The following is an 18,078-nucleotide window of genomic DNA, read 5'->3' as shown; positions in this document are numbered from 1 at the left end:
GTTGGATTTACCTTCATGCCTTTACAAAAATGTACTTTTCCATAAGCTAAATCAAATGTGGCAGATCGGTCCACACTAGGTATTTATTTATTAAGAGGTTCTCAAAGTAGTTGGAAGGACTCTTGGCAAGATGCAATGCAATTCTTCACTATTAGATAACTACAATCACCAACTCAGGGTTTACGTCAGTTGGCAAGCGAGCATGACGCATGCAGTCATCTTTTTCTCAATGCCACCACTAAAAATGCCAGGAAGATCGGCGCACATGGAAGGTAGTTGCGACTGTTAAAAAAAATTCCACCACAAGGGGGTGATGTTGGTGTCGATATCAATATCTTGTCATGATCAGTTCCCAATAGTCTAATATCAGTTTGGAAAGGGACTCGATTATCCAAAGTGAAGTAATGGCAGTTTGAAAGTTGATGGTGAGGAGCAGTTTTTCCTGCTTGGGTTCGCGCACCACGAATGGGTACCAATAGGTACTGACCACTTCAGGGTGTCATCGTCATTTGTACCAATTTTGATCAAGATCTGAATTTGTGGAGCCAAGTTATAAATGTTGAAAGTTTTGTGCCGAGCCATCAGACCAAAGTTTGCCGTTATGCCACACCAACATTCGAAGGCATAGGCAAAAATCCTTTGCAATTTATCATCGCCCATCTGTTTTGTATCTGTCATTTTAACCGCTACACATTTGTTCAAAGTCCCGAGCACGAGTTCGTTAATGTATGACTTGTGTTTTGAAAACGACAGACGGAAACCGAGATGGCCCACTTCCAGTTTGATTTCAATATGGGTTCTTCAGACATTTACGTGTGTCTTGTTTTGATAGATGGCACCAAAGATTTTTGTGAAGAGATGTGACTCTGGGCCAAAGGCCATAATTTGTTTAATTTTAAAAAGGTAGCACTTGTAAGCCAACATTCTTTAAGTTTGGGTTAAGAGCCCTTAAAATATTTCCAACAAACAGGACACACTTGTAAAAATTGGTGAGTTTTTGTGTACAATAAGGCCCTCAAAAAATTGTATTGTCTTTTTGCAGCTTGGGCCCTCTTGAAAGAAAAAAACAACACATTATTATAGTGGCTATCAAAATAAATGTTTAATAAAGATCTTGAACTGGATCTCGTTTAAATGAGCAAGTATTTTATAAAGTTTAATTGTGCAGCCAAAATGTGCCATTTATGTTACATTTTATGCATGGGTGTCTTGATCCAAAATTGATATCAGATATAAAAAATATTGGATGATCTCAGCTTGCAGCTAAAATCTCCAAATCAATATGAGCCTCAATACAAGCAGTCCTGCCGCATGTTTACTTGTGCAAAAGCCGGGCGGCCAATTTACAATTAACTGTCCTCCAATAAACACCCACCTTTGAGCTTTCTTTGTATTTCAGTAATATACAAAAGGTAAACATGGCACTGTAGGGTATAGGCTACTAGAAGATAGCAACTACAGTACAATGACTGTCCTTTTTTGAACCATATTGCAGTCTAAAATTCTTGATTTGTCAATATAAAATGTATCAAACAATTATAGTTGCATACTACTTACATAAACAACGTCTCCAAAACAGTTTATTAGAAATTATCCAGTAACAAATGTGTCCGCATCATTCAACTGACTCCCTCATGACCATAATTTAATGAAATATCGTGACCACTAGGTGTCCTCAAAAAACAAACACCCTACTTCAAAAGCATATATCTGTCCTTATGGGAATAAACATTAAATGCAACATGCTAGATCTTTTAGCATGATTATTAGCTAAAGCAACCTGATTTAATGCAAATTCAGTAGAATTTCAACCCTGCACGGTGCATTCCTCCATCACATGTGCAGTGCATTCTTCCTTCACATGCACAGATAATTCCCAGCATGCTACACACTACAGCGGGGCTATTGAGGCCACACTAGTATTTGAGTGCAATGACTTCATCCAGTCAGGAAAGTTTTGATGATATTACTGGGGTAAATATATTTGATCTATGGTATTTAAGTTTAATAGAGGTGTAATTGCTGTTATTGTATGACTGTATACTACTCGAGCAGACTTCCACTCAAGCTAGCTAGCTGTTCCTGTACTTGTTAAATGATTTTGGGGCCAATATCTCTAGCTAGCTAGGTTTATGTACTACCACAGTCTCATAATGAACCGAAAATATTTCTCCGATAGCTGTAATGCTAATTTTCTCTATGTTTATTCCCAATAATTTATGCTAACAACGTTAGAGCATAACCTATTTGGTGATCTGTAAAGTTCTACAAGCAAATACTACATCAAAACGTGTAGTTTCCTCTGCCTTCTGTTCTGTTAGCCATTCTGTTGTCATACAAGAATGTAGGTTATGCCTTGATTTAGCATGCTGATTAAGTGTTCATTTATTCATCTGGCCTATTTCTATTCGTTTGTCCATCAGTAAAATATTTTTAAAGACTACTCCAATTGTTTAGCTGACTATTTATATCTGTGTGTGGCATTGCATTACTGTTTTACAAGAATAATTAAATACAAACAGAATAATGTCACGTACACCATCTGATGTGTGGAGACATTTCACCCCAACCAATGTAGGCGGAAAGGCTGTGTACCTTTGCAAACACTGTGCAAAGAGCTATGTCAAAAATGCCACAAAGATTCAGCAGCATATAGACAACTGCCCAATAATAGTATATAATTATTGTAAATCCCCATTAATTCCCATGGACGGTGTCCCAATTTGAATAATCAAAAAATAGTCAATATTTCCAAACTTCCCGAGCTTAAAGGACTACTGAAATGAGATTTTCTTGTTCAAACGGGGATAGCAGGTCCATTCTATGTGTCATAATTGATCATTTCACGATATTGCCATATTTTTGCTGAAAGGATTTAGTAGAGAACATCCACGATAAAGTTCGCAACTGTCAGTGTTAAGAGAAAAGCCCTGCCTCTACCCGAAGTCGCATACGATGACGTCGCAAGTGTGGGGGCTCCTCACATATTAACATTGTTTTTAATGGGAGCCTCCAACAAAAAGTGTTATTCGGACCGAGAAAACGACAATTTCCCCATTAATTTGAGCGAGCATAAAAGATTTGTGTTTGAGGATATTGATAGCGACGGACTAGAAAAAAATAAAATAAAAAATAAAAAACGAGTTTAAAAAAAAACGCATTGCATTGGGACGGATTCCGATGTTTTTAAACACATTTACTAGGATAATTCTGGGAAATCCCTTATATTTCTATTGTGTTGCTAGTGTTTTAGTGAGTTGAATAGTACCTGATAGTCGGAAGGGTGTCTCCACGGGTGTCTTGAGGCGCAGTGTCTCAGGGGAGTCGACGGCAGCTATGGACGGCACAAGCTCAGCTTTTCTCCGGTACGAACTGACTTTTTAACCACAATTTTCTCACCGAAACCTGCTGGTTGACATTCGGTTGGGATCCATGTCTGCTTGACCGCGCTCTGATCCATAGTAAAGTTTCAGCTCTAGGAATTTTAAACAAGGAATCACCGTGTGTTTGTGTGGCTAAAGGCTAAAGCTTTCCAACTCCATCTTTCTACTGTGACTTCTCCAATATTAATTGAACAAATTGCAAAAGATTCAGCAACACAGATCTCCAAAATACTGTGTAATTATGCCGTTAAAGCAGACGACATTTAGCTGTGTGTGTGCGTAGCGCTCATACTTCCTAAAAACGCGTGACGTCTTGCGTACACGTCATCATTACGCGACGTTTTCGAAACGAAACTCCCGGGAAATTTAAAATTGTAATTTAGTAAACTAAAAAAGCCGTATTGGCATGTGTTGCAATGTTAATATTTCATCATTGATATATAAACTATCAGACTGTGTGGTGAGTTGTAGTGGGTTTCAGTAGGCCTTTTACTTCCTGTGGTAAATCTCCGGGAAGTTTCCAGAAATTTACCGGAAACTTCCCACCCCTTTGTAACCTTAGTCCTAAGGTTGGCTTTTTTCAAAATTGACATTATTCATTGAGTAAATTCATTTGATTAAGACTTTTCTGACATTCCACACTGCAAACTAATATAGGTATGTACTTATTATACTTATACAGAATCGGATTAATATAGGTCAATACTCAAGGCTCCAATATCACTATCGTATCAGAAGTGAAAAAGCCGCATCGGTACACCTCTAAAATTATGTTTAAGTTGATGTCAACTAATACATTCCTCTGTGTCTTAGCAAGGCCAACATTAATAAAAGTGACACTTTAATTACAGTGAAAACATTCAGGCACAGTATTAGCATTACCAACCTGTGGGTTAATATCCTCCATGCTGAACAAAAACTCTTCCAGTTTCTGCAACAAAAGGGAAACATTTGTTAAAGCCACAGAGTCGTAAACCTGCTCGTGAATTATTAAAAAAGGCAATTTATGTCGGCTGCATACTGTAAGTTGCTTCATAATGACGTTGGAATTATTCATTACCAAAAGTGACGAGAAAAAAAGAGACTGAATGGCTCATCTGGACAGAAGATGTCTTTGTTAGTATTCAAAGTGAGGTAATTATCTTGGTGCAAGCCATCATATTGTTTGTGGCTTTGGGCTATATGCTAATCTGGGTATGTATGAGAAAAGCTTCAATTATAGGCTTTAATTAAAAAGTTGGGCAACACATACAAGTCAATGAGGTAATGTTTTCACATAAACATAACCGTAGTTCACCTAAAGTTTCTTGACACTTTACTATGGTAAAACCACTTAACTTGCATTCACTTAAAGGGGAATAGCACTTTTTTTGGAAATTTGCACATTGTTCACAATCATCATAAAAAACATGACGATGGATATTAAAAAAATTGCATTCTTAATATTGAATAAATTAAATCAAAAGTCTGCTTACAATGCAGCCTATGGGAGCCATTCAAATGTGCTTCGAGAGCCCGTAAAAAGCATACAAACACCTCAATTAGGGTTTTATACACACATTTATAATAACATTTAAGTTCCCCTTCTACACAAAATGCACTTTTTAATTTATAACAGTAATATGTTTCTCTAATGCCTGCTTATGATTAATAATAACTTCATGATGAAAAACCCCTTTTTCCTCTTGATTATGGTATAATCCGAGTTAATAAGGCTTCTCTTCACATCTTATCTATCTATCGACTATATATGTAAGTCCGCTTTAAATGTGGCTGATGTACTTTTTAAGTTTTTTGTATGTTTTTTAAACTAATCCAGCATAATGTTAGAACGTGATTGAAACAGTAGCACTTTAGGTTAGAGTAGATTAGATTTCTTTATTTGTACCCGTGGGTAAATTTGTCTCGCAGTGAGAAACATTCATACAAAACAGTATAATAAATTAATTAAAAACAGCAAAATAGCTGCACAAATTGTCATCATTATTCTATGCCGCCTCATAAAGCGCATTTAGTATGTAAAGTGGTTACCCACAAAGTACATGGCATAAACCCGCTCTCAGAGCTATGCAAGTGTTGCTAACGTCTGTGTTCTCACACACTCTTTAATGTTACATTAATGTTATATTGTTGTATATGATATAATATCTATTACTTTAGACAAGTGCATGAAGTGAACAAAAGTGCTTCTTCAAGTGACATACTTGGTTGGAGACAAGACTGCACAAACACCGCTCAATAGTTATAAAGTAGGGCTTACTAAAAGCACTCAGAACTATCTAAATTCCAGCAAATGACAGGCTAGATTTTGAGAAAACACACTTCAAATAGATTATTATGCGACTTGTGTAAAATTGCTGACAAAAAAAGCAGAATATGGGAGTCTTTTTGCATGAAAACAGTAATTTTGCTGTCACACCACCAACTGGCTTCCTTGATTTTTATTGTATTCATCTCCCAGCAATATCTTTATTTTCTAAGCTGTGGACACAGAAATGAACTATCAGGATAAAAAGAACATGTAAGTGTTCATATGGAAACATGTTTGTGTTATTCAAATTGCAAATAGCCACAACACAAACAAAATGAATGGCAGATGCGCCTTTTCTTCTGGTTAATGTATTTCACTATAGAATCCATACATAGTAAACAACATATTGTATGTCATGTTTATAACCTGGCTTTTCCCTTTTGAGAAGACTGAAGAGTGAACTATGCATAGTCTCACCTTTTACTTGGAGAAATGTTAGGAGGGGTGAGGCTTTGGGAGAGGAACAAAGCAGAAGGAAACAAAAGACAAAAAACAGCAGAAAATAGAAGCATGCAGTCAGCCAGGGCAGGTAAATAAGACATCAGTGCACAATGTAAATTTAGTCTTGTATAATGGGAGGGCAAAATACAGGCAATACAATAAGGCCACAGTAGGAATGAGCATTCAAATATACGTGTTATTGTTCAACTTAGGGTGGAATTAATCAATGAATACCATTTTTGGAAGGCCAACAGTTCAATAATGTCTTAATAAACATAATAACGCTGCCCATAGTGCATACCTGTCAACATCTGCACAGCGGGCTCTATTCTCCCATTTAGGTGTTTTTTTACTCCTTGAAGTTACACACGTTGCTCTTATACTATTGTCTTATCCAGCCTGCGGACTCACCCACTCGCGTAAGTGAGGCAAAAGTGCTTATGTATGGAATGAAGGTAGGCCCATTGCAAATGAGGCAGATTTTGCCCATGTGGATCATGGCATTTTCCGTACCCTTGTGAAAAGTCATTGAAATCCATGGAATTGGTAACACTTTGAATTAGAAAAGGCTGTATCAATCCAGGCAGTGTATTTTATGTGAACGTGTGTTGCCAGTGGTGATGTAGTGCAGTGGTTCTCAACCTTTTTTCAGTGATGTACCCCCTGTGAACATTTTTTTAATTCAAGTACCCCCTAATCAGAGCAAAACATTTTTGGTTGAAAAAAAGAGATAAAGAAGTAAAATACAGCACTATGTCATCATTTTCTGATTTATTACATTGTATAACAGTGCAAAATATTGCTCATTTGTAGTGGTCTTTGTTGAACCATTTGGAAAAAAAGATATAAAAATAACTAAAAACCTGTTGAAAAATAAACAAGTGATTCAATTATAAATAAAGATTTCTACACATAGAAGTAATCATCAACTTAAAGTGCCCATTTTGGGGATTGTAATAGGGATCCATCTGGATTCATGAACTTAATTCTTAACATTTCTTCACAAAAAAGAAATCTTTACCATCAATATTTATGGAAAATGTCCACAAAAAAATCTAGCTGTCAACGGTGAATATTGCATTGTTGCATTTCTTTCACAGTTTATAAACTTGCATTCATATTTTGTTGAAGTATTATTCAATAAACATATTTATAAAGGATTTTTGAATTGTTGCTATTTTTAGAACATTCTTAAAAAAAATCTCACGTACCCCTTGGCATACCTTCAAGTACCCCCAGGGGTACGCGTAACCCCATTTGAGAACCACTGATGTAGTGTGTGTGTGCACACTACGACAGCTTCTTCTTCTTGCCTATAACAAAAATAACAAATAAAACTGTATTTATTTGTTATTTTAAGGACCCTGATGTTATTTGTGATGAAAAAAAAGGGGAACTGGCCTTTAAAAAAAAAATCTGGTTTTTCACAATCATTAAGAGAGACATATTAAAAAAAATAATAATAATTCTAACTCTTGAACAAACGTAAATAAAAGTCTGCTTACAATGGAGTCAATGGAAGCACCTCTATTCCGCCCATAAAGACTTCAAAATAACCATCGAAAAACCGCCAAATATACTCTATTTACATTTTGTGATTTGAATATTAACCAAGTATTAGTTATGTTGGTATTATAAGTGTTAACGCTGACCCGCTATCTTTAGCTGCGTCGTAATCACAGAGAGCTAACTAGATTGTGCTGCGATATTAACATCAGCTGGTGAGCTGCTTTCTCACCTCGGATCTCCTGAAAGTTTGTTGTGAATCTTAAATACCGCCTCTCACCTTGATGGTAGAAGGATGAGATCACTGTTCCCTCTAATTTTTCATGTGTGTGAACAAACGCAAAAATTCCCTGAGCATTCAGTGAAGCACATGTGGGCGACATCAGACCTGCACACTGTGGCCACCCCAACAGCACACCTGTCCCAAACCTGACTAAATAAAAAGTTAAAAGTTGTATTATTTTAATCAAATGACATCAGTCATTTCCATAAGATTATTTTCTAATATAAGTGTTTTGACCCATTTACAATGACAATAACAAAAAATATAGTTTTTCATGAGCTGTGTACTACCATTGTATGTATGGGTGGGAGTCCTGCTTTGGAAATAATTCGTACTCCTTTCAGATATCGCATTTAGTTTTCATTAAAACATTTTCATGTTGCATAAGATCATGTGTACATTCCTGTAATGTTCTGTTTGTAAAATATATTTTTATTAGTATTTCTTTAATATAATAACATCATTTCATGATTAATATTTAGAAATTAAGATTCTTAATAAATGACTGAAGAACATACTTGCCAACCTTGAGACCTCCGATTTCGGGAGGTGGGGGGCGTGGTCGGGGGTGGGGCGGAGGCGTGGTTCGGGGGCGTGGTTGGGGCGGGGCGTGGTTAAGAGGAGTGTATATTTACAGCCAATTCCCCAACTCGAGTATTTATATATTTGTATGAAATACTTAACTTTCAGTGAATTCTAGCTATATATATCTATTTTATTATATATATATATATATATATATAAATAAAATAAATAGCTGAATTTTAGACGACACCTATCAAATACACAGTCATAAAAACACAGTTGTTCTACTAACTGTACTGTGCCTGCTGGTTACAACAACAAAAAAAACAACACTTACCTTTCACTAATTGAGTAACGTCACTTCCGAGTTTCCAGAAGATGGCGCCAGTATGTGCCTTGCCCTGCCGTCTCTCGCTGTCAGCTCTGTTCGTTTTTGCGTCTATTTTCGTCTCTGTCAGCTCACTGCTTGAGTATGACCGCCAAACACTGTTGGATCTTTGCCCCTTTCCCACTGATATGATCAACTTTGACGTTGGTTTTTGGACGTCCCAGTGAGCTTTTTCACCTGGCCGGATTCCTGCCTTCCTTTCCCGCCTCGTGGCTCCTCTCCCCCGCCACCTGTGGGCTGTGTGTCGGGCCCCACCTGGATTAGCTGCGCCCCTGCACGTGCTGGCCCCCGCCAGGTTCGGTTTTGTGAACGCAAGATCTTTGACAAACAAAACGTTTATCCTGAAGGATTTCTTCACTTCCCGCGGACTTGACTTCCTCTGTGTGACGGAAACATGGCTGAGAGCCGGTGAGTCCGCCCCCTCTTAATAAACTTCTGCCTCTGGAGTGTTCTTACTTTAATTCTATGCGGTCATCTGGTCGAAAAGGAGGAGAATTAGCAGTCGTTTTTAAAAATGACTTTAAATGCCGTCAGACTCGCCTGCAATCCCCCCTTTCAAGCTTCGAACTGTGCATGTTTGAGCTGGAGGGGGCGTGGCCTCCAGCTGAATTTCGGGAGAAAATTTCTTCCGGGAGGTTTTCGGGAGGGGCGCTGAATTTCGGGAGTCTCCCGGAAAATCCGGGATGGTTGGCAAGTATGCTGAAGAACAAGCACACATTTGATTGGTAAATCATGTATGACCTGGAATTACACAATATGTGTGGTTTTGGAGTTGTCCGACTTTTTGTGTGGCTTAAATCCATCACTGGCTAAGTGTATGGCATGAAATTACCAGTATTGCGAGATATAAATTTTTTTACCATTATTTTGGTCATGTGTTTGCTCAATAAAGTGATCGATGAAAGTCATGTCCTCCTTAAAGCGTCTCGACAGACGTTACAATAATTGAACAGTGAATACGAAAACTGTTTTATCTGTTGTGGCCGCATGTCGTCAGTTAGATTGCAAATTGTTATGCCCTTTTTTTAACAAGATTTTTTGCATGGCATAGATTTGCCGTGCGCAGAGAACGCGTGAGCAGTGCGCAATTGCACAGGCGCGCACCTCAGACCCTTCTTTTTTCTTCGCAAGCAATAAGTGGCATTCTTCCTCTAAGCAGGAAAATATCAACATCCAACACACGGCATCAGTGACACCAGACATTGTACAGTAAGGGATGTTTTGTTATGTTTGTTGGCTCTCATGAAGTCCGCAGTGAGTCGTGTTCAGTGATGTTGTCGAGGTAAAAAGCGTTTAATGCGCCGCCATATGCTTAAAATGAGCAAAACATATATACATTACACATTATTATGAATGTGCCTGTTACTACATTACATAAATACTTACAGCATGTATATAAAACCCTGATGCAAGTGTTGGGATGCTTTAAGCGCTTTATAGGCAGAATATAGCGACTTCCATAGGCGCCATTGTAAGCAGACTTTCGCTCGAATTTATTTACTAGATAGAATGCATAAAAAAATAAAGATGTATGTGTGCTTGTCTTTCGAAAGCATTGTGAATGAAAAGCTAAATAGGTTTAATGATCACGATCCAGGTGCATTGAACGTCCATTAGTACAAGGATGTTCAAACTTGCCGATACACACGCAGTGCCCCTTCCAATCTGGTGCATTTAGATTTTTCATATAATGGTCCCTTTATCCCAGTTGAAGCGATCAGAATAGATTTCCGAAGTTTATTTTATAATTTTATTAAGTGTGGTTTACACTGCATTGAAACTTCAAGTGCAATATAATGTAACACCTTACTGGGGCGCTGGAATTATTGCAGCATCAGAGGCGCGTTAAAACAATGGTACAGGTACCACTCGATGAAGGGCAAATTTCACATGGAATGGCCCAGTTTGAGGGTTGCTCAATCCAAAGCGCACATCTTGAATGAAGGAATGCAGTGACGGACTTAAGTCAAGGGGGAGAATGCTGCTCGGCGAGAATACCTCGCTTTTTCATGAAATATGAATTACGAGGAATCTATGAAGGAAGGTGCTGGTATAGAAGGACAAACCCAACACACACGTAGCACAAATGAACAGCAGAGGTAATTAAATATTTTCAATGACAAGGGAGGCCAGCTTGATGCAGGGCCATAGTGAAAGTCTGCATGGATGGAGCACAACTAAATCTGGGTTTTGATCAGGTTTTCTTCCTTAAAAGGACGTTTTTCTATGCCTCTGGCATCAAAGTGCTTGTTCATGAATTGGGTATGTTGATTTTCTTTAATGTATGAGGAGCGTAGTTCTACACCTGCTTTACAATAACTTATATAATCCAGTTTACTAGAGCTATATAAATAAATTAAATTTCCTTTAGACAGCAAACTAGTTGATGCAGCAGAGAAGTGAATTGAATTCAACCTCACTTACGCAAAATCAGAATTCTCAACAATACATTTTTGGGTGAATCTATTATGTCCAAACTTTAAACATGTACACTGTACAAGATTGTGAAGGAGGGCCACAGCCAGAGAAGAAACAATGACACACACATGCAGTCTGGGAAACTCATGCTGAGATAAGCACTTTAAAATTCAGAATATCAACTGCTGCTGTAAAACAGCAAATATTGGGTTTCAAGAGAACCAAATGCTAAAAACATATCTGGCAAGCGTTCTGCTTTTTTATATATATCATTTTATGGCTGCTGGCGCTGTTGACTTTGTTCTTATCTCAGACGAGACTGTCAGACATGGTGGGTGGAGGAAAGTGTGAGGAAAGGAGTGAATGATTTGGACTTTGCCCTGGAGCACTGACTTCAAATCGCTGGTGAATACTGGTGCACACGCCCACAAGCATTCTCACTAACCACACTGGATCATGAACTAAACAATCAAATCTACAGCATGACGGAACCACCAAATGGTTGCCTCTCAAATGTGCGTCCTCATTTGGAGCAAACACCCCGATGAGAGGAGCGCTCATGTTACTGTGCTGTTCTGACAAGTGCTGAGTGTGTAAAATTAGCATGTCTTTCGCAACCAAATGACAGTACGGACACAGCAGGCACATGCAGAAAAACATTCTCATCTGACCTTTCAGAGGCAAGCATGTGTGAAGGGAAGATGCAAAAGCTTGAACGTCACAAAGGGGGCATCTTTTGCGATGTATATCTCATCCTGCACGTGTAGCACAGCATGTACGCATCGGCACCACATAAATAACCTATAGAGTGTGGTTAACAAGACATCTCCAGTTGTGTTACCTTGGTGAACTCAGAGTTCTGTAAATTGGCCTCGGGACACCAGCGGCCTCCTAAGGCAGTCAACATGGCGCTGTCTTCTTCCTCTTTGGTGCCCACTTGATTTGACGGATAACCAGCGGTGGCGAGGTCGTCCTCAAAGTCCGCTCCACTGTAGCTGGATGTCTGCAGCTGCAGGCCACGTAAGAACAAGTGACATGCCTCCAGGTCGGCTTCCCAAATCCGCTCCAAGCCTGGACAGCTACAGCTAACGTCACATAGGAAACACGTTTTGATTAGAATACATGAAGTCAGGAAGTAAGTTAACGCCATCACCAAAACCTTAAACTAGGGATGTCAGATACGATCATCTATGAGTGAGATCAGCCAACACTAATACCGATACTGATCACATCTCAATCCATCCATTTTCTACCGCTTATCCCATTTGGAGTGGCGGGGGGCGCCAGTGCCTATCTCAGGTACAATCGGGCGGAAGGCGGGGTACACCCTGGACAAGTCGCCACCTCATCGCAGGGCTGTGATCACATGTATTAACTGTAATTTTTTTCAATGTATTTGTGGTAAATGCTATTGACAGTTTAACAATATCAACACAATATTTGAATTATTTCCTTATTATCTTTTATTACGTAATATTGTTTGAGCAAAACAATGTCAATAATACACAATAACTAAACAAAAGCAAAAACGATCTATTAATAATTACAATTATTTGTAAATATTAACAAAATCAGCAAAAAAATTCCAAAACCGCCAAATCAACTTGTTATTTTACGTTAATATCTGCGTACTTTCTGCGTTAACGTGTTTCCTTCTACACTTCCTAAAGTTTACTAAGCCCTTATTTCATGCCTGCTCCTCTCGGTGTGTACCATCTTCAGCCTCAACCTCCAGTGTTACTGTAGAATGACAATCGTACTTAGGATACTAAGAAATGCAGTTTATTTGCCATAATGGAGGGGATTGTTATTAGTTTAGGGGAGCGGCGCCACAGACAAACTATCTCCTAGCCGCTTGTCAGCCGGGGAACTAAAAGTAAATACATTGTCAGCTAGAGGGGATCAACCATTGTGATCAACACTGAAAGGCAATCATCGGCAAAGGCGATGACATAATTTTTCCCGAAAATTGTCTGTTATTGATTGTTCCTCAATCAACACATCCCCACCCCAACACATTTCGATTCTTGTTGTAATAATTCAATTATTGTGCTAATGCTCTGAGTTAATAACAGTTCTGAAGTCATTGATTGATTGATTGATTGATTTATTGAAACTTGTATTAGTAGATTGCACACTACACATTCCGTACAATTGACCACTAAATGGTAACACCCGAATACGTTTTTCAACTTGTTTAAGGGAGGAAAGACTAAAATATATAAATATGTGCCAACTGGTTTTGGATTTTCTGCAAGAAGATGAAAACAAATAATGATGATGAATAAAAAAGTAATTTCACAAGATCTTAGCCATTAATGTTATCCACATGCTTCCCAAATATTTAATTATATCACATTAACATGTCATTTTGATCATAGAATTACGATAATAAAAAACAAGCAATACTGTGTATAGACAGCTCACAAAAATGTATGTTCTAATTGGGATCTGTATATACTGTAGGCCAACTGTGCAAAAGTCTTAGGCCACCGTCAGTTACTGTACTTAGCAAGATCAATGACTATTGTAATTCTGGGTATGGTGCAGGTAGATTGATTGTTTAAACTATAATACATATATTTGCCCCTTTATCCTGATCCTCACAAACATTTATATGGATTATTTGTTGGTTACTATTCTACCCCACTACAAGTTTGGCGGAAGTCACTGTTGTATTTTAAAGCAATCCTATTAATTGTGTCTGTGTTTCTGTTAGCTTTTTTGCTTTTCAAAATAACAAAAATTGGCGACTTGTCCAGGTGTACCCCTCCTTGCACCTGATTGTAGCTGAGACAGGCACCAGCGCCTGCCGTGACTCCAAAGGGAATAAGCGGTAGGAAATGGATGGATGGATGGTAATTAAAACAATATTAGCAGTGGTGGCCTAATACTTTTGCACTGCACTATGCAAATACATAAAATGTTATGATGTAATAATTATGATTACACAACAGCACATAAAGCCCTGCCAAAGATTAATTAATTCAAAAGTTGTCACAAAGTGATACAAATGCATATAAAAGTAGTCCAATCTTGTACTTGTGATGACATATTTTAAAAAAGATGACTGCTTTCAAGATTTCAAAATGACACATTTAACTTTAATGAGTATTTTTTTATTGCTCTTTGTCTCTCAATGACCTTTAGGCAATACATTATTTCCAAAAATGTATAGCGCCAGGTGACATTTTAGCAATCAAATGCATTGACCTTGTTCCTTGAAAGTTTTTAATCCCTTGCAGAAAAAGCAAAATGTCACACTCAACAAAAAAAAGCTGCTTTTGCCTGACCTACTATCAAAAAGCAACCTTTCTAGGATTCCATCATTTGGAGGCAACAAATGAATGCTGACAAGATGTGGGGCTGAAAGATGTGACTTGACGGTTAAAATGTCCCCTATTTCTAGCATTGTCACAAACAATCATACATATATATATATATATATATATACATATATATATACATATATATACATATATATATATATATATATATATATATACATATATATATACATATATATATATATATATATATATACATATATATATATATACATATATATATACATATATATATATATATACATATATATATATATATATATATATATATATATATATATATATATATATATATATATATATAATACAAAACTTCTTAAGTCGTATCAAACTTTAAGACTTCTAAGTATTGTGAAAAACCTCAGTTAAGAGCGTCAAAGGATTATGTTGATGCATGTTTTGGCATTTACTTTGGCTTTTTTCGAATATTGATTTCAAGTCAAGGAACAAACTGAACAATGGAAATAAAAAATGTTGGAAGAGAAAAAAACATATATATATTCTGTGTCCAATGTCATATCATTATCTCCAGTAGTTCCTCGAATCCTTAGAAAAAGTTCCTTGGATTGGTCACTACATTCCTCGTGTTTGGATTTTATATTAGTCTTACTTGATCGTGATTCAGATTGCATGCGCCTTTTATCTTCCAACTGACCCCTGATTGGTCAGCTGCTGCATGCTGTCAATCAGTTGACGGGAAAGCAGCCACAGAAAGCCTTGCTTGTGGGCAATCTAAAGGGATCAGCTTCAGCCTGAGCAGCTGTTTTCTGCCTGGCACTAGTGTTTGACTTGTCTCCATTCAACAGCGTGGGATTACTTTGGAACGTTAAAAAGTGCAGGGGATAACAACTGCCTTTTAAAAAAGGAGCAGGGGACATGCTCCAATAAAAAAAAAAATGAAACACACATTTTATTACATTTATTTACACCTCATATTCCATAGGTGTAAGTGTGCTATTGTTTCATATGTTAAAATGTGCTTATCATATATTGGTTAACTAATTTTACAATTGTAGGTAATTAAGAATATTAAAATGTTATTAATAATGATGATGAGAAACGTTACTCTTTTCCAGACAAAAATGTTCTGCATTCCTCAGCAGTAATGAAGCCTCTTAAAATTTAATTCCACTCTTTTATTCCAGTCCTTCTCCTGCCTAAAAAAAGGTTACCAGCCTGTATGTCCTGTCCATCAGTCCTCCTCTAACCTTCATTTTGGCACACAGGCAGTCTTGCCCTCAGCGCTGCTGCTGCCTCTAAATTCTGTTTTTACCCATTGAGCCATGCTATTGTTATTTTCCTCTACCAAAGTGAAGAGCAACACGCACACAAAGGTGTGCACACAGAAAAACTATTTGATGAAAAATAACTCTAAAAATGTCACACCTATCACATAGTGTCTCCCTTAATAATGACAGTAAATCATTAAAGATGACTGCTGCTTTCTGGATGAAGTTTGCTAAATGCAGCCCTGTGATGAGGGCATCCCAGTGTTCCTTTGTTTGAACTTCTTAGCTAGGGGTTAATTGGTGGCAGCCATGTGACAGTGACAGGGTGTGTGTGTGCTGCTTTATTGCTGGCCTGATAATAAGATAGGGTGGTATGCAGGCACACCCCCTTTGTCTGCTGACTGACACGACTGCACTTTCTCCTCTCTGTACCACTCTTTCTGCAGAGGAGAGATGATGACTAACTCCTGAAAGGAGATGCTGTGGTGTAGTCCTTCTGGCACTAGGACTAGACCGCCCCACTGATAGAAAGGCTAGGAACTTCCTTTTTTTAGTCAGGCAAACTGACTGTTAGGGCTGTTTATGTACGCAGACGCATTTTCAAATAAAAATGGATGGAAATTGTCAATTTACGTGGGCTTTATCATTCTGGTCTTCACAATAAAATATCATATTCGTGAATGCCAGAGCACAGAGCTGTTGCATGTACGTTATTCAAGTTAATGACTTTGATTATGCTTCTCCTGTGAAGTGTATATTTGCTTAGAAGAGAAACATTAATCCAATAGTTGATATCTAAATATATGCAGAGTATAGTATTAGATATGTGCTTTTGGATAAAACCTGGAGTAACGGTGAGTGTGTGTGTGCGTGTGTTTGTGTGTGTGTGCAAAAGGAAAAGGCACAATATGCAAATTCCTTCAGGTGTTTTTGCAAGTCTGTTGGAATGTGGATTGCTGTCTGTTAGCTGAACTTTTCAAATATGTAAACAACAGAAATTTCTATTTTAACTAGATTGTCTGCCATACTTAATATAATATAATATAGCCCTAATACAGTATGATCATGGGATTATTGTGAGGATGTATTCCCAGTGCACACGGATTTAATATAAACTATGGTCCTCCAGCCACTGTCTTTTGCTTTGCGGAGTATAAATTAGGTGGTGGGGGTCAAAGCAGGGATATGCAGAATTCCCTGATACTAGAACTAATAACAATAAATTTGTATTAAAAAATAAAGGTAATTTTCTGGAAAATAAAGGGAACTCGACCTCCAAAGGAAGACAGACCTGACCGCCCCCTGACAATTTGCACTACACCATTGTCCTAACATGGACAATATGATCAAGAAACCAAATGCCAAAGCGATGCCAATGTGAGAATATTTCAGTTTAAACCTTTGGAACAAGACTAGCCAATCATCACCGAAGATGTGTGCGAATACAAAAAACCTGCACGCCCATTTAAAACACAATCACCTGACAGTCCCCTCTCACGGAAACGTTCTGTGAACAAGCTAGTTGAGGGCAAACAAAATGGTGCGCACTTCCAGAAAGTGTGGTTGAATAAATTCTCTATTGGAGGGAGTCTGAGGGATGAGGCATGGTGCAGTGAACTCTGAGAAGTGGGTTCTTTGATTTCTGGGGAAATTTTTAAAGCAGCCACCTGATCAGCTGCTGCTGTGATATACACCAGTGTTTTTTTAACCACGGTGCCGCGGCACACTACTGTGCCGTGAGACATTGTCTGGTGTGCCATGGGAAATTATGCAACTTCACCTAATTGGTGCAAAAATATTTTTTGCAAATCAATAATTATAATATTGTGCCGTTTTCTAGTGCAGTGTTTTTCAATCTTTTTTTGTATGGACAGCGTGGCGCGGTTGGGACAGCGGCCGTGCCAGCAACCTGAGGGTTCCTGGTTTGATCCCCACCTTCTACCAACATTATCACGTCCGTTGTGTCCTTGAGCAAGACACTTGTCAAAGGTACCTTTAAGGTAGAAAAGCGCTATACAAGTATAACCCATTTACCATTTACCATAAAAGTTAAGTAACGCTTAAACCAAAAATGAACAAAAGGCAATTCCCGCTAGGAAAAGGCACCGAAGCATAGGGATGGCTATGCAAAACAAAAATTAAACTGAACTGGCTACAAAGTAAACAAATTACATCCGTACATGACATGACAATCAACATTGTTCCCACAAAGAGGGATAGTGTACACACAACTTAAATAGTCTTGAT

At 37.9% G+C, this 18,078-nt stretch overlaps 1 protein-coding gene across 10 annotated transcripts in view; it reads right to left on the bottom strand.

Annotated features, from left to right (window-relative positions):
* The window catches only part of disc1 (DISC1 scaffold protein), a 119,057-nt gene that overhangs the window by 39,281 nt on the left and 61,698 nt on the right, over positions 1-18,078 (bottom strand). For 3 of the 10 annotated variants that reach the window (XR_009808113.1, XR_009808112.1, XM_061910653.1), the window contains exons 11-13: positions 12,097-12,340; positions 4,270-4,314; positions 3,269-3,334 (exon numbers count right to left, since the gene is read on the bottom strand). Coding sequence is in view for 6 of the 10 variants with exons in the window: in XM_061910653.1 (XP_061766637.1) it covers positions 3,269-3,334; positions 4,270-4,314; positions 12,097-12,340 (355 nt within the window). In the remaining 4 variants the exon portion in view is untranslated. Of the gene's footprint in view, positions 1-3,268; positions 3,335-3,399; positions 3,476-4,269; positions 4,315-6,111; positions 6,145-11,926; positions 12,011-12,096; positions 12,341-18,078 lie in introns of those variants that run through there. The other 7 variants (XM_061910654.1, XM_061910655.1, XM_061910656.1 and 4 more) reach the window with 4 other exon arrangements.

The sequence above is a fragment of the Nerophis ophidion genome, linkage group LG09, assembly GCF_033978795.1.
Source record: "Nerophis ophidion isolate RoL-2023_Sa linkage group LG09, RoL_Noph_v1.0, whole genome shotgun sequence".
NCBI classification, from domain to species: Eukaryota; Metazoa; Chordata; class Actinopteri; order Syngnathiformes; family Syngnathidae; genus Nerophis; species Nerophis ophidion.
The sequence above is the reverse complement of the archived record's forward strand: the minus strand, read 5'-3'. Positions and strand labels throughout refer to the sequence as shown.